The sequence below is a fragment of the Pecten maximus genome, chromosome 10 (genome assembly GCF_902652985.1).
Source record: "Pecten maximus chromosome 10, xPecMax1.1, whole genome shotgun sequence".
NCBI classification, from domain to species: Eukaryota; Metazoa; Mollusca; class Bivalvia; order Pectinida; family Pectinidae; genus Pecten; species Pecten maximus.
In genome coordinates this window covers 40,519,817-40,546,431 of record NC_047024.1, presented here as the reverse complement: position 1 = coordinate 40,546,431, position 26,615 = coordinate 40,519,817, and the positions used below count along the sequence as shown (strand labels likewise).

General features: G+C 34.9%; 1 protein-coding gene and 1 long non-coding RNA gene across 3 annotated transcripts; one reads left to right on the top strand and one right to left on the bottom strand.

The window, feature by feature from the left end:
* On the top strand, positions 1 to 26,238 carry LOC117335940. 2 transcript variants are annotated; one of them, XM_033896226.1, is made up of 10 exons: positions 1 to 375; positions 7,037 to 7,086; positions 8,185 to 8,318; positions 9,045 to 9,169; positions 16,552 to 17,036; positions 17,486 to 17,539; positions 20,889 to 21,027; positions 21,790 to 21,905; positions 24,336 to 24,408; positions 24,956 to 26,238. In XM_033896226.1, exons 2-10 carry the CDS (start codon positions 7,051 to 7,053, stop codon positions 25,249 to 25,251), a joined length of 1,458 nt encoding a protein of 485 aa, XP_033752117.1. In that variant the 5' UTR covers positions 1 to 375; positions 7,037 to 7,050; the 3' UTR covers positions 25,252 to 26,238. The 2 variants fall into 2 exon arrangements, with proteins under 2 accessions (XP_033752117.1, XP_033752116.1); XM_033896225.1 differs by lacking the exons at positions 1 to 375; positions 7,037 to 7,086 and having other exon boundaries at positions 7,992 to 8,318.
* On the bottom strand, positions 3,030 to 9,185 carry LOC117335941. Its single transcript, XR_004534516.1, has 2 exons — positions 9,074 to 9,185; positions 3,030 to 3,275 (listed from the first exon to the last, which is right to left on the bottom strand). It is a non-coding gene; the product is annotated as an uncharacterized LOC117335941 (long non-coding RNA).
* Positions 26,239 to 26,615: the final 377 nt, after the last annotated feature.

Genomic DNA, 26,615 nt, shown 5'->3' with positions numbered 1-26,615 from the left:
TCAAATGCATGCCAATTGTATTATTCATGTAAACTTCGTGAAAAAAAATGTATACAGATGGAAAACAACATTAACTAGGTTTTTTTTTTTATCTTGGAGTATCACTGTAATAAAACTAAGCCGCTACTACTACAAACATTCATTTGTTTCATCTTTTAAAAAGAGAACGATCATAAAAATCAAACGTCCCACGGCTTTGACTTGAGATGCATGTATGGCCGAGAACATGTATTCTGAAAGAAACAAACAAGGAACGAAGACCCTGAGGTCACAAGTTACTTAACTAAATGTCCACGTGAAGTAAATGAGATCACCCATGTGTAACGACTGACGCAGAACTCATGTCATATTTAGAACGCTGAGCGAAAAGACAAGGTAAGATTTGATATTATAACAATTTAATATATTTCACTTATAAGTTCTGTCTGTAAAATATTTCATAAAAGATAAGTTATACCTTTTTTATTTTGAAATATAACGTTGACGTGAAAATGAATTGATTACATGATAAATACCAATACTCCATGTGTTTGTTGTTTGTTTATTTTCGTTTGTTTACATTTATTTTTATTTTAGAAACATGACTTTTTACTAAGAAGTGGCCGTTTGTCTCTTTGACAGCGTAACATAAGAGGTTCTTTATTATGATTTCCAGATAGTTACATTTTTATAAGCATTTCTTATTCATTAATTATTGGGATTTTACAAACTCTGACTAAGATTAGGTAATGCAGATGTGGAAATTAAAAAAAAAGATACAGTTAATGAATATAGAGACCGAGAGGGGCATGAGGTGTGGGGGTTTCATTTTTTTGTTTAAACAATTAAGCGAATCCACACAACTGGTGAAATGTATTTATTCCTTTATTTACAGTTAGTTAGTTAGTTTGTTTGTTTTGTTTTGTTTGTTTGTATGTACGTGATAAGATTAAACAGTAGGAAATATCCGGGAAGACATCTGTGAATATCTGATAAACAATCTCCGTGTTAAACAGCGCAGTGTAGATGGAAGTCTGTTATGCAGAAAACGAACTATGGCTGTGTTTGCATTGACTCATTGTCGTGAAAATTGGTAGCTATTACATCCATTTACGTTAACATGCTCTGGAAAAGCGAATCAATCATGAAAAAGGCAAGGGAGGGGGAATGTTGCTGCTGAGGAAAGGGAAGTTGATGATCATCACGTTTGTATAGAACATTAACATGGAAGGGTTGTCAAGTGATGGAATGCTATTGGTTAATAAAAATGAACAAATAAATAAATATATAAATTAAATAAATAAAATAAATATATAAATAAAATAAATAAATAAACAAATAAATAAATAAATAAATAATAATAAAGAATATTTATTATGATCGATTAAGAAAATGGACTGTTGTATATTGTATGCAATATTGAATGTTAGATACTGCATATACCCTCCAAAACAAATAATTCGTTGAAATTTATTTATCGCGCTCCGGCTATATATTTTCTCTGTAACTTTCGGTCTTAGAAGCGATCATTTAAATGCTGTTTTCTGTTCATGGTGTAAATCATATGTAGAATATTGTACTTTTGTGTTGACATTTTCCCTGTGGATTTGGTTGTTTTATATGCTAACGTTCCACATTTTAAATTCTGACATACTGGTGTGTTGTATAACGACGGTAATTTAGCACAAGTGAAATGTATTACAGGTGTATATTTCAACACTCTGGTAAGTTATGTGGAATAAATTACTTCGTCTCAAAAATTACATCAATCATACAGGCCATGTTATCGCGTTATGTAACAAATTGTCGTCACTGGAAATATCAACAAAATTTTAAAAAATAAACTGCAATCCCCACCACCTAACATGTGGATGTTTAAATGCTTTAGATCATCTTGTAGACCTCTCTCTCTCTCTCTCTCTCTCTCTCTCTCTCTCTCTCTCTCTCTCATTATATTTTCGTTTCTTTATCGAATTTCTGAATATTTGTATATGCCATCATGTGACTATGTTATTGTTAATTATTTTGTTATTATTATGGGAGAAGTCGTCTATAAGTTGGAAAAACTTGCTGACTAATCCCTTTGTCATTATTATATGTCAATAAAATATGCATGTTTAAACTAAACTTGTAGACCTCGTCACGTGAACCCACATCTAATATTTATACTTGCAAATGAATTGTTGATATATCACTTTGCAATTTCTAACTGGCATTGTCTTAAATATATTTATTTATACTTTAATCCGAAAGATTGATGCTAGGTAAGTTTGAGGTTGATTTTGTAATCTGTAAACTATTTTGAATATTTGTCTTCTCCTATTATTGTTGTTTGTTTGTTTTTATTGACATACATTTGTAAATTAGTCTGTTGCTACAACAATGAAAGTATATGTTCAGGCTTTTGGCTAATATCACTTTTCTATTTACTCGACTGTCGTGTTTGTGAAGGATAAATGTCTTATTTCATCTTTAACATCGGTCATATCTCGTTAATAAAAAGGGGGGAAAAGCGGTAATATCACGTCCTAAAAATGAGAAGCGGGTGATGAATCACTGGAGTATATCACGGATAATGGGAGTATATCACGGATAATGGGGGTATATCACGGATCACGAGGGTTTACCGCGGATCACGGGGTAGATCATTGCTTGTATCACGAATCACGGGGTACATTGTCACGGATCATAGGGTATATCAAGGAGCATCGGACGCGTCAAACTTGCATAAAATGAAATATATCGTCATCCTATCTGATGATGATGAATCACTTTAACAAATGTATATGTCCCTGTAGAAGGAAACATATTCAAATTTGAAATTCGATTTCACGTAACTTATTAGGTATCACATTTTTTAACCGAGAATCGAGACCTGTTTTTGCTTTTACAAAAGCGTAAGATTGATTATTCAGACGGAAGGTCGGCTGGACGTAGATCATAAATACTAATTAAGACAGACTTAATTAGGCCACACACATATAACTAATAGTGACAGTCAAATGCTAATATTGTTTTCGTCATAAAAAACCGCTTGTCATTCTACTTTATACAGTATAAACCATTTTTAATTTTCCGGAACATCAGTCATAAATTATCACTGGACACACTGTTGTCCCATCTTTTGTCGAGAATGAGCAATGACAACATCATCTGAGGTGATTTACGTTTTGGAAGCGTTTGACTGGAATCCAAAGGCCCGTACTAGTTGTTTCTCAAATATTCACTTGTAGCTTCCATCTTGTTAAGAACTTTTTTGGATCAAACATCTGCATTTGCTTGTCTAATGCCATGGTCTTGAAAAAAAAAAGAAACAAAATTTGATCAATAAATGAATAAACCATGTTAATTTTTTTAACAATTGGTCAAAATCTTTTGAAAAAATATGATAAATGTGATTGAATGATAGATATATCAATCTATTGTTTTATAATATTATATGTTTATGTGGGAATTGGTTTATAGGTTTGTTTTGTTTAACGTCCTTTTAACAGCAAGGGTCATTTAAGGACGTACATGGTTTTGGAACCGGGCTTTATGTGGGAACGTCTGTACAGCATTTATGATTGACAGACATTGATATTTTATTTGCATTACGATTAATCTGCTGTTGATAAATTCTTATTATGTTTTTATTTATTTATTTCTAACCTCAGTTATACTGAAGATATCGAGTAGTTCGTGACACAAATTTCATTTTTTATCTTAAAGAAAGAAAATCTTCCTTTTCTTGGAAATATTTCATTTTAAAATATTACACACAAAAAACCCTTGACCTTTCAGACTAATAAATAAAACGCTTGTCGGGACGCCGTGAAATGAGTCTCGTGTCAGACATCAGATTTCTGTCAAGAAAATGTGTTAATGTCGTTTACAACTGAAGTTACTCTGCTGCAGATTACAAATTGTTGTTGTCATGGTGACGACAGCTTACGTGTTAACATGTTCATGCTCGTTTATTTAGAAGTCAGCAATGTACTTCACATGGGGAAGGGGTGATGTCTTCAAATTACCGGTTCCGAATAATTGGTCTATTCATTGGTGAATTTCTGTTTGTAAAAATCCCAAAAAATTGGTTGCTAACGCCCAAATGAATGTTTGTAGATATTGGAGGTCAAAGTTCGTGTTTGTGGGTATGGAGTCCACGGTTCAATGTTGTAGATGTTGATCATTGGAGTTCAGCTCTTTAGTTTAAACTGTGTTTTATTTGTCAATTTACTTGTACATGTAACCGGAACGTTGATTTACCTGTACAGGTAGCAAGTTAACATTGTTTACATAAGTTTTTGGGAGAACCAGGATGACACCTATACAACATACAGTCAAACCTCGATGATTCGAACTTCGTTGATTCGAATTTCTCGCTGTATCGAACTTTTTGCTTGGTCCCGAATTTTCTCACTATATAACACTACTAACGAAACTATGTATGATTCGAATTTTTATAAATCGAAGTTTTCGATGTATCGAACTTTTTTCATGACCCGTTAGCTATGATATTATAGGTAATTGACATCTCATGATTCGAACAAAAAATTTACCTGTACTGACCACTGGACAGGTGTTTGTCGTGACCCCTGCGGCAAGATTTCACACCTCTCCCCCAAATGCCCTGACTGACAATAGGGATAACGATAGCGTGTGTTGCCACTCCCGGTCATGGGGTTTATTAATAATCAGACCAAATTGATAGATAAAAAGTGTATTTAGAAGCCATGACATTTAATCACTCCGGTTAAACATTTCGGTAGTCGTCTCTGATAATCTCCGCCGCCATTGAAATCAGCGGTCGGTGAGTAAATTTTACGGAACTGTAAAACAACCGGACCAATTTTAAACACAAACAATTAGCGATGGCTTCACTCATATTCAAAGTGTCACGTTTCAAACTTATACATAAATATCCAAGTAAATCGATTATTTGTCATTCAATCATGCATTCTCCAACCGATCGGCATTCCGTATTTTATATGCACATAACGTAAACGCACGTGTCTTTAGCAGAAAAGCCTAACGACTTACGTAAGTGTGCATTGTACTTCTTTTGTTTTATCTGTTAAACGCGATATAGGAGTGTTTTGTAACCGATACATATTTTGTTTAATTAATAAAATGCTTATGTATAATTAATGAAAAGAATGTTTATTTTGTTGTGTTTGTGGTATAAATTAACTAAACTTTTCGATGTGAGCCTGACAGGCGACGATCAACACGAAGACACTGAGGACTAGAACGAATATTCATACCCTGCCTACACTGCTCTCCGGCTGTCAGAAATTGTCCGTCCGTCGTCTAGAGCTACGTTATCGCAGCTAACTGAGGACATGTAACGTTAACAGATATGGTCATTATCAAGAAAATATCGATCTATTGTCAACCATGAATAATTCGAAGTCCCGCTGTATCGAAGTTTTTCTGTTAGTCCCTTGAACTTCGAAACATCGAAGTTTGACTGTATATACATAATGATACAAAAAGGAATAAAAAACAAGTGTCAAGACACCTATATATATAGTATGTATATAGGTTGACGTTACATAACAGCATAGATGTTCAGCTTTTTATGGGAGTCAAAGTTCATGTTTGTAGACATTAAGGTCAAAGTTCACGTTTGTAAATATTGAGGTCAAAGTTCATGTCTGTATACCGAGGTTACGCCCGACCTATAACTTGTGGGTCCTTAGGTTCAAATCAATATGTTGATATTTCCTCAAAATTCAGCTTAATTTAGAATATTACTGTATTTTAACAGATCTATTACGTCAATAAATTTAGATTAAACAATTCATCTTTGATAATTGCATTTTGACATATCGTCATCCAACTCATTTATGTGAAAATAAAAGTTCCGTAGATTATGTAACAACTCGATTTAGCGCTGTTTTGAAGACCGAGACTGGTCGACCTCATTGCCGCTAATATAATAAGAAGTATCACAAGTAATCAGTCATACTACGAGGAAAATATCTATAAAATTGTAAATTCATTCCAGCGATGTATATTAGATTATCAAACATATAAAAATATTAATAATAATAAGATTTCAACTTAACGAGGTCACACCGCTTGTTCTATTTCCTTGAAACAGCTGACATGTAAGTACTAGAAAAAAAGTTGTTTAACGATTATTTATTTCTTTTTCTTATGTTCTTTTTTCAGATTTGATATCGTGTGTACTATTTTGCATAAACATGTACATTTTTTTACTATGGAATGTCAACGTACAGTGGTGTAACAATATAGGCTCAAATGATTCATGCAACATTTCTATACATTTGGAATACAAAATGTCAGAGAATATCTTCAACAACGAACTAACAAGCTGTAAACTTAAAAAATCTGGTTACGAATCCTCATGGCATCTTCAAATCCCAAAGGTTACAATATTGAGAATAAAACCCTTGGATTGTAGAGGTGGATCTTATAAGTAGCATTCCTCCATCTTATCTATATATTTGAGAATATTACAGAAGCTAAGTGGGATTTTTTTTTATATGAAAGAAAAACAGATTTTAACGATTTTTTAACATCGCACTCTTAAATGGGTCAAAGAAGTTTATTTACACAGGAGGCATGAAATCATCAATATTTTAAGTTAACAAGAATATTTGATATGACTGTATACACAAAAACAGATTTCTGGGAATTACAGACTTGGGAACATCCCCTCGCGCAATAATTCTTTTAAAATGGACTTGTATCGTTGGTCAAAGGGATCGCCACCGACCGGGACGGCTTTCGTAAGACATGAGGGTTTGTTTGGACTAGGGATGGCTGTAAAGGTCGTTTACCTGTCTGGTCAGCACGTGCGATCAGAGCCAGTCTTGTCAACACGTTAATTGATTTATATTACATGTGTGTACCTGTAATCAGGTAAATAATTGATCAGATCTCGGAAACATTTCCGCTCGGACGGTGGGAGCGTACAGTGTGTCACAGAATTTGGCTGCTATATAAGTTGTATATATATTGAGTGTTAAGGCTAAATTTTAGGGAAATTCCGAATTGTTTTATATTCGTTAGATTTAGTGACATCATTGTTCTATTGTATTCCCAGGTTGATTGTTTAATATGACTGGGAAACGGAGGAATCAGAGCGGCCTTCAGGTAAGTGTTTTCATCATCGTCGAAACCTCTGTAAGCCGAAGTTCTCATTTGTACAAAAAATGGGAAGTTTGACATCCTCGCAACGGTAACGTTAATATGAGGACGGGCAAGTCAAAGAAACACCTCAAAGAGAGGGGAAAATGCAGAGAAAGGAAGAACGATTGGGAAAGGAAGGAAGACAGGAAAGAGTTAACAAAAAAATGGAAGATTGATATCTAAAAGGTTGCAATAGGGGTTGCAGACCAGTTTTGGTATTTTCTATGTCCCTCAGACGACACCTGCACAAAAAACAAACTCGATTCTCAAAAGGGCCGTCTCTTAATCGCCAAATGAAACCAACAAGCAGTGGGTTGCGCATGTACAACAGACCTTATTCCAGGGTTTTATAATGTCCCCTGACAAGAGAGCACTCTGACATGTAGCCCGAGTTTCCTCTGGCCTCGTCCTATAATATCAGATTTCGAAGGTTTATATCGTGATTTTTTACCTATATTATCGGATATTTACACTTTTGTTATTTATCGAACCTGGTTATACGAGGTTTCGACAAATAACAAAAATGTAAATTATCCGATAATAAACGTAAAAAATCACGATATGATCCTTCGAAGTCTTAAATCATAGGACTATCTCAGCCGGCCATGAAACGGTGTAAGGGCCAGAGGAAACTGGGGTTACCTGACATGGATCTACAGTGAGATATGTATTCTTTCCCGCTTCTTCATAGGTAAATGTCGATATAGACAGGTATTCGGTTTTACATAGTGAGAACAGCTTTATCTCCGGTACAGACCAGCATCCCTGCATAAAGTGTTTGTTTAAGACAAAGCTTTAGAATTGTTAAAAGTGAAGTTTAAAAAAAAAAAAAAATAAATAAATAAATAAATAAAAACAAGCAAACCTGTCTATAACGACCACTGTATATAGCAGAAATGTATCTGTTCATATATAGAATTGTTACATTGGAAGCCAATACACATGTATTGGCCTTAATAGACAGGTGGCCTTTAAAAAGAGGTGGCTTTTAGATGGTCAGGTTTGACTGTAGCTTACTATACAATGTTCCAATTTATTCAAATCTATTCTACTCCTCATCAGACGTTGGCCCAAGGGTCACTGGCCCTCGCCCGTACACATGCCACTGAGGAAGTGCTGCATAATATTGAAGATCAACTGGAGAAAGAGCTCATACAGGAAGAAGCAGCATCGAAATCAGTTAAGCCATTAGCCAGGTAAAGGTCTTAGGTCAGGGGTCATATCCGCCCTGCAAGGTCACATAGAACAGAGAGGGCATACTGATAACTTTGCAAATGGCGTGGTCAAATCTTATAATTGATGAAGAAAAAATAAACCAATGGTAAAATCTGTCGGAGGCCACATAGAATCGAGTTAAAATGTTGTGAACCTTTCAAATGCCAGAATCATATATAATAAATGAGGTCATAGGTCAGGGGTCAAATATGTCACATTTCGCATAGAACAGAGTTCAAAATCTTGTCATTGTTGCATGCACCGTAAGTCTTGAGTCATATTTGTTGTAAAGTTCAGAATTCAAATATTGTAAACCATGCAAACGACAGGGTCAAATACGGTAATTGATGCTTAGGACTCAGGGGTCTGATCCGGTAACGATCACGTGGAAATAGGAAAATATGGTAAAGGTCAAAAGGGGTCTCCCCCCCCCCCCCCCCCCCCCCCCCCCCCTTTGCGGTATTGCACCTTGTTCCCTCCAAAACCCATAATCGCCACCTCCTCATCCTTACCCTCAGATCACACAGCCTTCCGTTTATTTTGTTTAAGTACTCTAAGCATGTACCATCAAATATGGCGGCTGATTTCGCTTTTTCGCGATTGAAAACGCGAAAATGCGATAATAAAATGTCACTAAACAGTCAACCTAAATCAACAATGTTCATTTTCCCAGAGATTTTTTCTAATGAATATTTCCTTTACGACAGAGTTCGCCATAAAGGACAGAAATTCTTACACAGTAAACACGTGCTGCTGGTCATCGTCGGACTCAACGTCCTGGATTGTATCCTCGTTCTGGGGGAACTCATACTCGATGTTCACTTCATCGTCGGTAAGTAAAATCTCATCCATGGGTGGCTGGGTGGATGGCTGGGTGGGTGGCTGGGTGGAGAGAGAGTGAGTGAGTGAGTGATTGCGAGTTATTCCATACTGGTTGTGAAACAGTCCCTTAATTCATCAGTAAAAATGAAATATATGACATGGGCGACTATGACTGAAAAATCCATCCGACAGTTTGGCTTTACCAAAAATTACAATAGTTCTCCTTCGATTTTGGAGATTTCTCTGTCCTACATAGACACTAATTCATTGGTCTTTTCTCTCATATAATAAAAAAGATACCAAAAGTAAGAAGTATGGAAATTAATGATGATTTTTTCATCATGTTTTAACATGTTAAATTATTGTCAAATTGCACTTCACTCAAAAAGAAATAAAGGTTACATCATATAAAACAACATTTTTACTTCCTGTCTCGCACGCTCTACAATAACAGACAACGTTAGTGTGTTATATAGATCTGTCATACACTTGGTTCAAATATTACGTACATCATTTACAGTTTATGAATAAGTCGCCCGAGTTTCCTCTGGCCCTGACACCATGTCTGCCTACACCAGACATGGTGTCAGGGCCAGAGGAAACTCGGGCTAATGAATAAGAACCCTATAAAGTTCAGGAGTGACCCGATGAAGGATTTAAGGAGAATGTTTTTGTGGACAATGGATAAGTGACGTGTATTGGATGTGTAGCTAGAATGTGCCATGCATTAATTTTTAATTATTTTTAATTGAGTGTTTTTAAGGAATATTGTGTAGATCGTTTGTGAACTCTAATTTGTAGTATATCCTAATGTAGCAACATTCATCTTACTCTTACATCTCTAGATCTGTCTTTCTTCCTTTCATTCCTCTTTGCTGTTCTTTTTTATAATCATTATAGGTATACTGTGTCGCTATCACATTCTTTGTAATATATATTACTTTTATAAATTGTTGAAAAAACTTGTGCCCAATCCAATTGTGTCTAAAAAAAAAATACGTTCAAATCAAACCTGTTTAGTATGGGCTAGTGTTCGTGCCTATTACTGCCTATAATAAGAAAGAAATTTCTTTCCCTGACCAGAAGAACTTTGGAGTAGAAATGGAGATCCCACCAATATCTGACTAGAACAGTTTCCATCTTTCTAGAGAGCAAAAGTTACCAAGTTATTCAAATGATTGAAATATTTGTGTTTTTATATACCTGAACTTGTGATAGAGCGTGTTAATGGGACCAGAAAGTAGCTCTGTGTCAAAAAAAAAGACAGAAAGAAAGAAGAAGAAAAAAAAAAAAAACGTCTACCAAAATCCACCTAATAATGCTTCTCTTCTAGAAAAAAAATCTACTTGGATTTACATGATTCCGGGTCACGTCCTTTACGATACAGGGCATACCGTTACACTATCAGATTGAAGCTAAGCATTCGCAAATTGTTTTAAGGGGAAACGACAGGCTAAGGAAATAATGAGCACTACCATTTACTTAGTAGCAAAAATATACTATAGAACTTTCCACGCTATTTTTCTCGATATCTGGAAAAAAAATTTGTGAAAAGAGATTAATTCAGAGGATGAAAAAGGCCAAAATTCTCTGTAAATATTCATTTTTACAAGGAGAATCATGAATTTATTTTATAAGGTTAACCTGCAAGTAAGAATTTATTTTTGGGAGTATTTTGATTTCACGAAATCATCCGATATTTGTCAGTGATCACGGGAGATAACTCTTACAAGCTGTAGGTCTGACTTTCAATTGGAAGTATTTTCCTTGTGAGATAGAATTTTATGAGCGTTTTATACACCATTAAATTTCCATGGGGAGGGGAGATTGTGTGCATTCAACATTTCAAGAATAAAAGTACATAGACAAAGACCTCCATTTTGCCTGAACTTTTAAACAGTGTTTCTCTTTCTAAGTGACTTTTAACCATATTGATTATATATTGAAGAAAGTTTCACCAAGACTGGCTGTATTTAGAAATTTAAAAAACATCCTCGATAGAAATTCTCTTGAAACAATTTATCTCTCTTTTATAAGACCTATATTGGAGTATTCTGATTTTGTCTGGGATAATTTACCAAATTATTTAAGTCAAAACTTAGAAAACATACAGATAGAAGCTGAGAGAATAGTTACGGGTGCTACAAAATTATCAAGTGTAAGTTTATTATATGAAGATGTTGGGTGGGAAAAGCTATCTAAAAGACGGGAAAATCATAAAATTTTACAGTTTCACAAAATGTATCATAAAAAAACTCCATCATGTCTTTCTGAATTAATCCCATGCCGAGTGTCAGAAAGTCACAGACATAATACCAGAAATTCAAATAATTTACTTTCAATTAATTGTAGAACTCAGTATTATAAAGACTCTTTTTTATCCTCGTCAGTACATTTATGGAATCTGTTATCTTTAGATATTCGCGAAAATCCCTCGGCCAATATAATTAAAGTTTTTTTTACAAAAAGACAAAGTAATCATTCCTAAATACTTTAACATTGGAAGTAGACATCTTCAAATTTTACATACACGTTTAAGACTAAAATGTAGTAATCTAAATCAACATTTGTACATTAGAAATCTGGAAGATAGTCCATTATGTACCTGTGGATCAGTTGAGAGTACTCATCATTATTTGCTCTCATGTGAAAAATACACCACGATCAGACAAAATACTTTATTACAGTTAGATATTATTCTTACTGAAAAAACACTTTTATGGGGTAATGCTGTTTATACAAAGCAGAAAAACGAGGAAATATTTTTAGCAGTACAAAAATTTATTCATCTAAGTAAACGCTTTAGTTAATATTTATGTTTTGTAAGGTATCGTATACATATTTGTACTTCGTACTGTAGGGTAAATTTATATATCCACTGTCATACAATATAATGGTGTCATGAATCATCTATGATCAATTCTATTCAACACATGTACTTTCACAAAATTATGTAAAATGTTACATTTGTACTTCGTACTAAAAGGTAACTCATTTATCTATAGTCTAACAATATAATGGCGTCATAAATCATGTCTGTCAATTCTATTCACCACATGTATATTTATAAAACTATGTAAAATGTTATTTTGTTCTTAGTTATCAAAATTAAGGTGTCCTAGTTCCGAAGATGTATTTGCTTTTCTGTGTGATTGGGAAAGGAATTAATACAAGCTTTAAGCTTGTTTTCCCATCCCATTTGCAATTTTCTGTAAATGTAATGTTATTGTGTCTTGTTGAATAAAATAATGTTTAAACTAAAGTGACTTTTTAGAATTTTGACAAAAATTAACAAAAATGTAGTTTTACTGAAAATTTATGTCTAAAATTAGGGCTTAAAGCCTAGATGATAAGTTGGCAAGTATGCCTGACGAATAGCTTAATGCCAAATTAGTGCAAGAAAGGTGTATACATCTTTATGGCTTATTCAATCGCAAATTAATGTTCAAAGTATTTTTAATACAGCATTTTCTTTGAAAAAAAAAAAAAAAACCGGAGTAGATTTTTAATTTTATCAAAATATTCTAGATGTGACCCAAAGTTCATTCACACCAAGTTTCATGCCTTTTTGACATTTTATGTATGAGCTTGTAGCTATTTATGGAAAATCACAAAAAAACACATCTCTTTGTTAATGAATATTCCATTAAGTTTAACACGCTAATAATCTTGTTTATACAATACACTCCCTAAGTAGTCGTGTTTATCTCGAGGCAATAATAGGATGGCGTAGCTCAACTTAAATTATCTTTGATTATTGCTTTTAAATGCAGGCTTAACAATCTGAGTGAATTTAAACTTATTTTATTTTGTAAATATACAAATGCGATCAGACAAACATTAAGAAACTTATTGTCCGTTTTCCCCCATAAAAGAGAAATGTTGAAGTATATATATGAACGCAATTTTTAGAGAAAAGACAATGATGATGAAAAAATTCAAAATTTACCTTTATGATAAAATTTAGAAAATATACATTGTATATATATCGTATTATGTATGTATTGACTGTTCATATGCAGTAGTGTTTATATATACATTTATTGTATAAATAAAATGATTTTCTGTTTATAGCATAGGGAATATAAGTACTGTACACGTGTTCATTAGTAACAATTATTACAGAAATAATCAGTATATCAATTAGTATGATGATAACTATCTGACACATGTACAGTAGACCATATACCGCGCGCCACACACAGAAACTCTCTTCACAAATAACAGCGCATCATGTAATAGATTAAAATTGAGAGAATAAAGTCCTAATCTTCTGAATGAGATACACATTTCTTTACCTGGAAGATATGTAGATGTTTAAGAACTTGTTAGACATGAAGTATATTTAGATGCTGAAAGCTCGCTAGAGTTGTACCACTTTCTCATTCTCCAAGTATAAAGGCACTTACATATTCTTGACAAATTATCTAACGTAGTGGAAGGGAGGCAACTCCATCAGACTTATAAAGTATGAACATCTCACAAGGACTTGGTAACCCACGGTCCAAATAAAAATTTGGGTCATTTGTGAAAAAAATTTCACTTTCATGAATCTTTCAAGACGTTTAAAAGATATGAATTTCCTACTTTTTTTTTCAAGTGAACCTATTACATTTTTTTAAAATTTATATGTAGCCAATTACGCATTATTAATCAATTAATTAACCTTAAACGATTTCTTCCTCTATTGCTTAAAACAGAAACTGTTTCAGGTTGCTCTCGAGAAGACATAGTATCAATGCACATGGACTTTGTACAAATTCCAAGTCCACATTTATGTCTGTGTATAAGTATAATAAGTAATAATGCATTACGCTTTGTCATCATTATATGATCGCTGTGGTTTATTCAGAGTACATTTCGGCATTCGGTCTATATACAACGATTGGCAAAGTGATGATCAAATTTAATCCTTAGATATTAGACTTGATATCAATTTCTAAGATGCATTTCCACACAATAAAATTACGAAAAACAAAAATGAGTGTGACAGGCGGGATTCAGTTGGTCCTATTTTTAATAAGTTTGAGATGATGTTTTCATTAATCATCAAAGTGTTACATATTTTTATTAAATTCTCGACCTGTTACCCAGTGAATTTGCTCTCTTAAAAGCCAGTAAATATTTATAATTAAGACATTTTTACCCAGTTGTTACTAAAATATCATTCCAAAAAAAAAAAAAGAAATAAAAAATCTTGATCACGTGAAAGTCACAGGAAATGTCGCATTTCATGCATGTTAATTGTGTGATTTCGGGCCTGGCGAGAGAAATTCAATATTCCATACGCCGCAATGATGACTAATACTGCCGTTCAAAACACAGGTGCGTCATTGGTGTTAGTGTAAGTGTACTAAAGTCATTCATAGAATTAATAAATTTTCATTGTATTTTTTTTTATCTAGTCTTGTTGACATTTTATATATACACATTTTGTTTTATGAAAGTATTGTTATTTTGAATCGCAGAAAAACGATATTTCAGGATGTTCGTTTAATTATCAATTATGAATAACGTTAACTAATTTACAATCATACAATAATTAATTAAGATTAAATGGAGGAAATTTTTCACAGAGCCGTGACGTGCACGATGTAATTGACATGCATCTGATATGCCGTCAGGAGTGCGCCCTCTTTGATTGACATTTTTGACAAAAGAAATGTACATCAGCTGAAATGAAAGCTACACTAATGGTCCGGCCTACGAAATTTATATGTATATACTGCTAAAAAATGTTAAACACTTAAATTCTGAACAATGAATGTACGTCATTATCTGTCTGTAACCATGGCAACGTCATCGGATACCTTAATGAAATTTAGGAAGAGAAGCATACTTACTAGTACAGGGACATGCGATTTGAGCGCAAGGTTATGATTTGGACTCTAAAGAATGTACGTAAGGAAATTATTAGACTTATGGAATAAACTCTAGCTAATTTTAACCCAGTAGTTTAATTATACGATTCGTATAGTGTCTAGACTTGGGCCCCTCCTGGTATAGACATCAATTCATTGGCAATAAGCAAGCAGGTATCCACGTAGGATTCTCACGCCCCTGTGCGTACTGCTACTCGAGATAGGTTTTAATCGTAAATATTAACACTGGTAAGTCAAGGACAAGCATTAATGTTTGTTTTTTTTTTTTTTTTTGTTTACATATTTTAGCTATTTATAGTTTCGTTTCTTGTTAAAGCAATATGTGTAGTTTATATCAAATTTTAGCCATAAGTTAAACTTATTATGATACAATCAAGTAAACAGAAATTGTCTTGCTAACTTTTTTTTTTTCAGAAGAAAATGTATTAGGTTTTCATTGCAAACAGACACATCTTATTTATTGTCTTATTTATGGAAATCCCGAGAAATCTAAATAACATGTAAAACGCATGTGATACAAATGTGGAAAAGTACACAAAATGGCCACGAGACGCTCCGAAAGGCATGCTCACTATAAACTCACATGTTCTGAAAAGACAACCAATGGGGAAAGCGATTTGTTTAAAGGAGGGTCATTGTTCTTCTTAAAATACAGAAGACCGTCGCATTGTGTTTTTATTTATTTATTTTATTTATTTGTTGTTGTTGTTGTTGTTGTTGTTGTTAAGAAATGTGCGTGTTTCATTTCTATTACGTAATAGCTTTCAGGACGTTTAATCATCAGAAACACAGGTCCTTACACATTCCAATGGGTTCTATGTAAATTTATTTTATCAATATTTTCTCACAGTGTTGTTATTCATAGTCAGAATAACTATAAAATACGTGTCAGTTTTCATTACATACATGTTTTCGCTACACCAATATCACACACAGAACATTGATTTATATTTTTTTTAAACAACAACAAAAAACAAACAAACAAACAAACAACAACAACACAAAACACAAAACAAGAAAACAACGAAATATCATTCAAGGTACAAAGTATTTGGCTTTTACTTGGCCTTAGGTAGGTCATCCATTGCTTGGTGTAGTAATACTGAAATGGCCTAAGTGTGTCACTACCATTCCAACAAGGTTAATAATTTACTTTCAGTTGTTTAAATTGATGTTTTGTCGTCAACTAAACGATTTTCTGGTGTTTTGCTGACACCTAAATTAATTTAATTTTAGTTTTAACATATTTTATTATCAGATAAATAGGCAATTGGATCGGGGACAAGTTATTGCCAGTTATAAATGGTCCTCGCCCATTCATCCATCTGACCATTAAATTGTAGCTTGAAATAATTGGACGTTTCCCAATATTCCCGATGTCAAACCCGCATTCGGCTAACCTCGGCCGATTCCGGTACCCTTAGATGTAGGTACGGAATCGGCCGAGATGTGACGAGTGGTCAAACACGTCTAATTGTTGTTATTTAGCCTCTATCTGAAATCATTTCAGATCTACTGGACACGGCCGACAGACAATCACAACACTTTCTGAACACCATTGAGGAGAAGTACCCGGATGTTCCTCCCGTACAGGATATCGACGGGTTGTACAGCGAACTACTTCTAGCCAATATATCCTGGAGAAGTAAATCGGTTGGTGACAATTCCTACGCCGCAATACGCCATCACAAGAAGAGGGATTTAACATACACAAATAAAGAACAAATTAGCGAGCCACAAAATACGCAAAATTCAAACGATTTTGAAAAACATGCACATAGTCTGAAAGATATTGCTAATTTAGGAAATACTTCATTTAAACCAATCAAGCATGCGCAAGGATACGCAATACAGACCACTACTAATGACCTCGGAAATGACACTTACCCGCACGGTCATGGTCACGTGGATCTCCACGCGCACAGTTTAGAGGAAGAGATTGCGCATGGCCTGCACAAAGCAAGCATTACGATCCTGGCTATTTTAGTTTTTGAGGTAAATGTGAGCTTTTAATGAATGATGTTGAATATGACATATATACGTGATGAAATTTAGAAATATTTCATTTTGTCATAAAAAAAATGTACCATTTAGACAAGAATTGTTATAATATCTCTCGATATTCTGGAAATCTTCAATAAAAGGAGGTTCGTGTAACAAAAGCAAGCATGCATCCTTAAGTCGAATATGATAAATAATATTTAGAGGTCAAACCATGTTTAGATATTATTTTTGGAAAAAGCGAAATTATACATGTATGTGATCTAATTTGTAAGGTGGCATATTTATGCCATCGAGTTGCCGCCTTACGACTTAAATGTGTCGATAGCAGAAATATGCCACCATACTTTTGACGGATTTTCCATTGCATCGCGCATATGAATTACTGTGAATGAAAAAGGTAGTTATAACATAATAAAGGTTTTGCCAATATTTTCTTGCAGACAGGGATTAAAGTATTTTGTGAAGGCAGGCGAATATTGGAGAGGAAAGTCGAGGTGAGTATCCTTCAGTTGTACTTCTGAATACTATTATACATATATAATAAATGTTGATGACAAGGTATTACTATTTAAGGTAGTGGAAACTAGCAAATAGATTAACGTGGGGCATCAAAATAGATATGTCCATACCGAGGTACCTCTGACTGTTAATATTGGGTATAAAAACAATATTTCAGTAAAATCCTTTAATTTCCCCAATTTTTCATACAGATATACATGATTCTTACCACCCACACAGCCCTCCTTTGTTAAATAGAAGGAAATATGTTTATTGTTTTGAAGATGTTACTACGGAAAAGAGCTATAAATGGCCAATTTAGACCAAAGTCTTATTTACATCAGTTTGGAAATGTGCAGGTAAATATCCTGTAAAAATGACAGGTGAAAATGACAGGTAAAAATCACAGGTGAAAATGACAGCTTATTTTAGTTTAAACATATTTTATTGACATACAAAAATGACAAAGGGATTAGTCAGCAAGTTTTACCAACTTATAAACGACTTCTCCCGTAAAAATTAACAAAATAATAAACAATAACATAGTCACATGATGGTATATACAAGAATATTCAATTCAAAAATGTGATAAAGAAGAGAGTAGAAAAAAATATGGAGATTTTTGGATTAAGTTGTTTTTTAATTATAGGAAAGTGGCATGAAAAAAGAGGAAGAGGAGAGAGAGAGAGAGAGAGAGAGAGAGAGAGAGAGAGAGAGAGAGAGAGAGAGAGAGAGAGAGATGGGTGGGGTGGGGGGGGGGGGGGGGGGGGTGGTTAGGAAGTGATAATTACTCGAATCTTCCCGACTTTCTCAAGAAGTTTTGCACAGCTTTGGCGATTTTTATATTGTCAGCTGAGGAAATATTCGTGTCACCATTGCAAAGTACATTTACATTAACAGGACCGTACCAGGTTAAATCAGCAATAAGAGTTCCTCTTAAGTTATTGTACAGGGGACAGTTAAGGAAAAAATGATGGGAATCTTCACAGGGATGTCCACATTGACAAGCAGGTGAATCAACGAGATTGGCTCTAAAAAGATCATAGCTCAGTGCACTTGCTCGATTTCTTATTCTGTTGTGTAGAATATTTAGTTTTCGAGGACCATAGCTGATGAAATGCTTGTCATATATAATATTTACTGTCATTTTTGATTTTTTTAGATTAGATTTGAAGGAACTCAAAGTAGGCGAGTTTCTGATAGTGTTGTTTAAGTCATTCCACAGTTTTGAAGTAGAACGAAAGAAAGAGTTTTTTGATAGTTGAAGACGAAAGCGTTGTTCCCTAAATAAATCTGCATTTCGTAAATTATAAGGAGCTATGTTGCCAATACACATTGGTAGTAGGTCGATAAGAAAACTAGGTGCCAGATTATTGACTATGGAATAGAATAAGGAGAGTTTTCGAGCATCTCCTCTCTTCGAAAGGGGTAACCAACCGGTTTCTAGATATAAGAACTCTGTTTTGTGAATATGGGCAGCCCTGTGACTATTCTTGCGGCCTCTATATTTATCTTTTCTAATGACAATGAATTTGTTGTACCACAGTTGTCCCATACTTCACATGCATATTCAAGTAATGGTCGTATATAGGTAAGGTACATTTTTTCTAATGTGTTCCTGTTTAAAATAAGTTTTAATTTACGGAGGGTGGCTATATATTTAGTTACTTTATTTACTATAGATTCTACATGTATGTTCCACTTACAACCATCGGAGAGAATGACTCCAAGGTGTTTATGGTGGTTTGTTATTTTAATCGGGGTATTGTCGAATGTAAAGGACGGAGCAAAGGGAAGTTGTCTAGTTGATATTACGAGGGCCTCGGTTTTATTAGGATTAAAGGACATTAGCCATTGGACCAAATTTCAAGTTTTAGTAAGTCGCTTTTAGCCTCCGTCTCAATAAGGTTGAAGTCATATGACGAGTAGGATAGAGATGTATCGTCAGCGAAGAGCCTAGATAGAGATGAAAGATTGCAGGAGATATCATTTATGTCTGGTAGAAAGAAAAGTGGACCAGGAACTGACCCTTGGGGAACACCAGCATTTATAGGCTTAAGAGAGGAAAGTGAATCATTGATAAATACAGTTTGTTTTCTTTTTGAAAGATAACTAGCCACCCAACGAAGAAGAGGTCCAGAGATACCATAATTTTCGAGTTTATGTAAGAGGCCTTTATGAAAGCTTATATAAAACAATATGTAGTTGACTTTCTATTGTTTTCTAAAACATTACCTGTCTATTTTTGAAAGAAAAATAGAGATGACCTCTGTGAAACATCCTCGATATTTCAGCGAAAGTGATCGAAACACCTTCGAGTATCGTGGGAAATTCATTATTGTGGTCGACTTATGGCTATTGAAAAAAAAAATCAAACAAAGCCAAAATATAATATTTTTAAAGCGAATGAAAAAAGTATCCTTTCTAAGGACCCTATAAATATCTAATACGATTTGTATTTAAAAAGTTTCATATATATGACTTATCCTCCATATATCATTAAAGGGTCATCAAGGTAGATAATTAATACTTACTAGTCTCTCACTGATTTTAAACTGTAAGTTTGCGGTAAGGACCCAATAGCCTTAAGTCACTGTAAAATCTATAGGTACACGTATAGCGTTTCCGTGTGACATCACTATAAAAACGTTCGTCAGGGGTCCTATCAGCGGTGGGCGAAACACAAAGAAAAAAGCTCTTTTAAACATTCTTATACTATCCCTTTTAACTTTCCCCAGAATGGAATAATCTGTATAGATATATCATTCCTGATATCTTACCTCAAACTTCGTAAATAACCAGACATCGATCACGCTAATCTGAACTATAACCCGGATATCGTATTCATGTATATGTCGCATATAAATCTACTCCAACGCTGGATTAGATTTGTTTTGTCACGCCCAGTTTTTAATACTTCATTTGTAACAGTCATACATCATAATTAAAATGACGTCATGTTAAATTATTAGTACCATTCTGACGCATAACCAAATAAGGGAGGTAATTCTGTCGAAACAAAAGTAAAAGTGAAAATTTAAACAAAATTTAATCCACATAGTTTTGACGCAATTTTGACCGAATTATGTACATGGAAAAGGATATACTACAGTTTGTGTATCTAAAATAGGATATTTTATTAAAGTAAATACCGTGCCAAGTGAAATTTGTTCTACAGAAGCCCATAGAAAATATATCAATTAAAATGCACGTATTTTATGATTCATGATGACCATGCAGCACGGTTTCTTTAAAACATATCCGATACTTCGGATTAACGGAGATTCGATTCTCTTGGTCCGGAATCACTAACACGATAAACTTTATTTTCGTTTAATCTTTCAGGTTTTTGACAGCATTATTGTGGTTGTCTCAATTACGTTGGATCTGGTGTTCATCAAAGGACTGACCATGTTCCCAATCCAGAAATATGTCTTCATTCTGGCGTTTTTGGTCCCGTGGCGTGTCATCCGAGTTGTCAACAGTACGTGAGGTTGTGATCGTAAATGTGACGATTTTTGTAATGTATAACTTGATTTTTACTTCTCATGGTCATAGTTTAGAGAAGGTCGTGTATGTATCTGGTAAATGTAGCATATAGCATTAAGTCAACTTTCAACATATATGTAATTGTGTGCGGAAGCATTTTCCTTATAACACAAAATATTGGTATAGATTGTGAGGTACAATTACCATAATATGCATATGTATATTCTGGTATATATTGAAAACATATGTCTAACACTAGGTAGCATACGCCCTTAATTCTAACAGTAGCATATCTCCTTAAGGAAACTGCATCTCGTGTAACCCACACGGGAGATAACTCTATGACAAATAATTTACTTTGACGTGTAAGGAAGCTAAGGGAAATGGCAGTAACTGAAATGTCCGTACTGGTCAAAGGAATATGCCTCATCATGTCTGTTGCTTGAAAAAGAAATATCTCGACGTTAAGACTCGTGCATAAGTTCCTTCGCAATTGAAAGGCGTTAGTTGACAAAAACATGAAGATTGGTTGGCCGGGGTTATCCTTAGGGGTCCAGTATGACGTAGCAATTTAAATCGACACATTGTATCTTAAATTATAAAGATCTCGCGAAATTCAACTTTTTTGTTGTTGTTATTGACAAAGATGACAAGGTAGATGGACTAAAACAACTATTCAACCAGTCCAAACAATAAATATCTATTTTATTCCTCCACTCTTTTGAAGTTTTCATATTTGTTTGTTTTCTCCCCGAAGGTCTTATTGTAGCCGTAATGGATCACGGCCACTTCCGGTTAAAGTTATTATACTCCCAAAAGAAAAAGATAAGCGCCTCTCTGAAGTCGACGAAAAACGAGTTGAAGGCCCTCCAGGTAAGCGGTCAAGCGAAGTTGACAATGTTTATATTTGTTTGTTTATGGCCGGGAGTAACAGTTTCTAGGGTCACAGCGCGACTCATTACGATAAAAAATGAGAAACATCATTATCACAATATGTTAATTGTTTAACGCCTCTGTCAATATAATAGAACGAATAATGTAGCGATGAAAACATAATAAACAAATAATGACAAAAACGAAATGTATGTTTCACGAAAAGATTTTTATCTGGGAAAAAAAATAAGCTGTGGGTATTTCTGGCTAGGCGATTGGGTGACGTAGATCGTGAGTTCGAGGCCCGGTCAGGGCACGAGTCAAAAAGTTGTCTTCCTTCGTTATTTGTTTTACTATGTTATATATGAGTGATCGGAGATGCACACATTACTTTAGAAAACAATACATTTTTTTCTGAAACTTCCCTTTAAATGGAGCGAGAAATCATCAAATGCTCGTCGAAGTATGTCCACAAAGGCATATACACAATACTAGTAATATACATGTACTCGAAGTTTTTATTTGAAATCCAAATAAGAATTCTATTGAATGATCGGGGCTGGTTCATCAACTATATCCAGATTTTGACATTTCTTCCCAACCATTTCTAGTTTCCCACGTCACTTTCAAGGCATAAAAACTAAGTCCTATAGCATCCCCATAAATTCCTAGAGGGCAGAACAGCGCTAGGTTGCAGATTTTGGGCTACTGTATCTAACTTTAAACTTGTATTGAAAAAGGTTTTATATAATAATCTGTCTTTCATACAATCCAAAATATGAATAATATTTGCATATATCATGTAGTTATTGTTTTTAATCGGCAAGTGGATGTCAATTTAACTTCATATGAGTGTGATGAACGCGAGTGGTAATACGGTTTTCTCGGTAAACATGTTCACAAGTTCAATTTAGACCGATATCAAATATTCAAGTGCATTCGTTCTGAACTCAGGATCTCGATCTAAAGGAGAATTTATCAACCGGCCTATGTGTCTATAATTATGCCTGGCGGTACTGGAATGATTATCTAGATGAAAGACCTGTCCCTTTTATCTGAAAGTGACGACCTGTGACCGTATCTATACACCCGATCTCGTGCCAGTATCAAAATGACCATTGGACCTTAGGCGGACACATAACACCTAACAGGCGCTGACCGCGGTCAGCAACAAATGTGTTTAGGGACACATTTAAAATTTTATCAAAGGCTGACAAACCAGTTCTGTGTACTTTTGTATATATCGTGATTTTATGAAGTGTAAGACGAGAAAACAAATTGAATGACAGGCGTGTACATTTCCAATTAAACATGACAACATTAAATGCTCAGACAAGGTCCTGGCCCAAGTTTCATCTGGCCACCAGACATGGTGTCAGGGCCAGAGGAAACTCGGGCCAACAAGGTCCCTGCTATTACCCCTGTGTGATTGGGCGTCTCTCCTAGGCGGTCCTTCGCGAGTTTTTGGAGTTTCTATGAACCCTCTACAAGTTCGGAGATTCACTATTGCACCACGTGCTTCGTTTGAAAAAATCTCAATTGCGCCCGCTGCACGTTCGGGGAATCTCTGTAGCGTATCCGTCAGCTCTTGGAATCGGTCGCGCCCTCTGTAGGTTTGGAGAAATACCTGTTACCCATATTCAGCTTCGGTTATGATACCTGTTTCGCCTCTTTAGTTTCGGACATGACCCCTAATGACCTCTGCAGGTTCAGTGTTGATCCCTATTGCGCCATCTGTAGGTTCGGGAAAGAAATTAAAGCACTACACCTCAGAGAATCTGCGAATGAAGTCGAATTTCATGTTTATTTTTCTGAATAAACGAGGGATTGTTTTTCCCTGAGAATGGGACATTGCAGAGTCCCAAGATTTTCCTGCTGAAACCATTCAATCATTTAATACCGGCATTCCTATTTCGTCACTCTCCTTTCAATACAGCCCCGTTTAGTACCCACTCTAACATACGTCAACAGTAACTCGGGTCCATTTTTATTCTGTTAATTAGTTAATTTGAGTTAAATACCTAATTTTCATCGTTCTAATAATGGTAAATGTCTTTCGATATATTTGTTATCACAGTAAATCGTCATGGCTAAATGTTTGAAATGTAAATTTTCGAATTCCCCCAAAAAATTAGCTTAAATTACATTAAAGAACTATTCCTTTTAAAACAAACTGATGTCTTAAATATAGTAAGATTGCGTTTTTGAGTTAGTAAGAACTTAAAGAATTAAAAGCTAATCAGTATGCCTAACCTTGAGGCCAAAGGTGACGAGTCTCCAACAGTATTGAGAGTGTCGGCATGAAAATTAGGTTGGTAGTTAAAGAAATGTCGATACCATGCGTTTTTGCAAAACGACCTTTATTTTACAAAACATGAACTATTTTTGTTTGTTAACCAATGTGAATGATACGTCTCCTTGGCACCACAGGTGGGTATGGAAGGCGTCCGGAAGTTGTGTACGGAAGCGGGAATTCCGGAATGGAAGCTACAACAATGCCTTGGTAATATACGACGGCTTTCTTTTGTTGTTTTGAGTTTTTGTGTAAACAATTATTATTTTTAGCATTTGAGTCTTTTTACAATAAAATACGTGTATATCCTTACAGCCTTCTCTAAATTACTCGAAAATCCTGATTAGTTTACGTTTCGTCGCATACATTTAGGACATGCAATCTCATCATTTACGTCATCGTCACTCTGACGTCATGCGTGTAATGACGGATAGACAGTCATGTTAAACAAGCATGGCTGATAATCTATGCAGTTAGTTTGTTGAAGGATTAAAGCTTGAGATACAAAATATTCAAATAAAGTGCATTCATAGATAAATCATTTTGAAATTATAAAACATGAAACAGGCATCATAACAAGTTGGTATTCATGGCACTGTGAATGCTTTGTGAAAAGAAATAAAGAAATAAGTGCAACTTGCAATTTATGTCATTTTAACACATACATATATATATATTTCAATCTCAAGAACATTGTTAAATGTTCAAATAGACAAATAAAAACCAGTAACATTGTTTGTTTATTATTATGTTCCAGTTGGGGAAAACAACAATCAACATTCGTCCAAACCTCATTCAACACTCGCTTTCTTCAGCTCTAAGTCGCCCATGAAGCGTCACGGGAGTGATCCGAAACCGGAAGTTAATGGTAAGGGCGGCCGCCTGTCCACAACCTCTACAACCTCGTCAAAGAGTGATGTCTCGGGTAGTCTCGGACAGCAAGCAAAGGATCACATCACTCTGAACAACTCTAGTGTTATACTGCTAAATATAGAGGAATCAAATGAATCGACGGAACTCATGAACAAAAGTGAAAACCGTGATTCTCCATGACAATGTTGATAGTGTCGTAAACTTGTGAATGAAGTTTGTGTGACAAGTGAATTGATGTTGAAGACAATCGTCGTGTGATATCTAAAACTGAAGATAAATGTCACGTAATGTACAGGTATAATGATAATTGTATATGTGCCATGTCACCTACAGTGTATGTAACGACGTTTTTGATTGGTGTCGACAACGATGACAAAGAATACACGCATGCGCATTCTGACAATATATGTGAAGGATTCTAGTGGTAAAGTAATTGCTCAGGAATGCAGGCGAACTTTGCTTATCCCGGACTTTGCCAGTCCGGAAATGCGAAGTTAGTGAAAACAGGATTTTATTATGTTGAACAGAATATGAACATCCATAAGATCACATGTAATATTTCGTATAAACCACATAGGTGAGAACAAACAATGACGTCACAAGGATCAATACGATTACATCATTAGATGACGTCATAAAGATGGGATTCTTTTCTCTTATTTTCTCATTTGTAGAAATGTTTTTACCATTGTATGCAACATCTGAAAAAACAGACCGATCTTTCTACTGTTTATGGTATCATGGATATCCTCCTAGTTTCATTTATCCGAACGTTTTGGACATTTTGCTGAGGACGCAACTATCCCCAGAAATGGAAACCGAGATATCTTAGAAATGCGTGAATTACTCACATAACTCCAATTGGTGTAGTGATATGAAGAACTATGTTCTAAATGACGTGGTTTTGTCTGACGTCATAATATCAAATGTATTTGACGTCGCGAAAATTTGCGGAGTAAAAAAAACGAAACTTGCAAAAATTGTATAGTTATGATTTATAAAAGGTGAATATCCGTACGATGGAATATATTGATCAAAATTTAAAAAAAAAAACGATTTTGTGTTGATGTCCACGAACTATATTTTTTTGCTGGCCGAGTGGTTGAGGTGTCCCGACACTTTAACACTAGCCCCCCGCCTCTGGGTTGCGAGTTCGAAACCTACGTGGGGCAGTTGCCAGGTACTGACCGTAGGCCGGTGGTTTTTCTCCGGGTACTCCGGCTTTCCGCCACCTCCAAACCTGGACGTTAAACAAAATAAACCAAACCAAGGGATCGATCGCCTGAAGTCGTGACGTCACTAGAACAGGTCCCATTGGCAGCTCGAAAATCTTGTCCGCCAGATTTGTAACATTGCCTAGTAGGCCTGATTTAGCTGAACTGGACAAGAAACGTTTGCATAGATTATTTTTTCTTGACCGCCCCTTTCTTTCAGGGTAGAGGAAAATAAACATATTTTGAACATCATTCTATCTAGGTTCAAGTTCAAGTTCTTTATTGACTTTGAGTCTTCCGACTCATCAGTATCATACACACACACAATAT

What these genes read in the sequence shown, in the direction of transcription:
- LOC117335940 (XM_033896225.1), top strand. Translation starts at nt 8,146, where the DNA reads ATGTTCCAATTTATTCAAATCTATTCTACTCCTCATCAGACGTTGGCC. An exon ending in TCAGTTAAGCCATTAGCCAG is followed by an intron (nt 8,319 to 9,044) that starts GTAAAGGTCTTA and finishes CCTTTACGACAG; the next exon opens with AGTTCGCCATAAAGGACAGA. An exon ending in TATTGGAGAGGAAAGTCGAG is followed by an intron (nt 17,540 to 20,888) that starts GTGAGTATCCTT and finishes TTAATCTTTCAG; the next exon opens with GTTTTTGACAGCATTATTGT.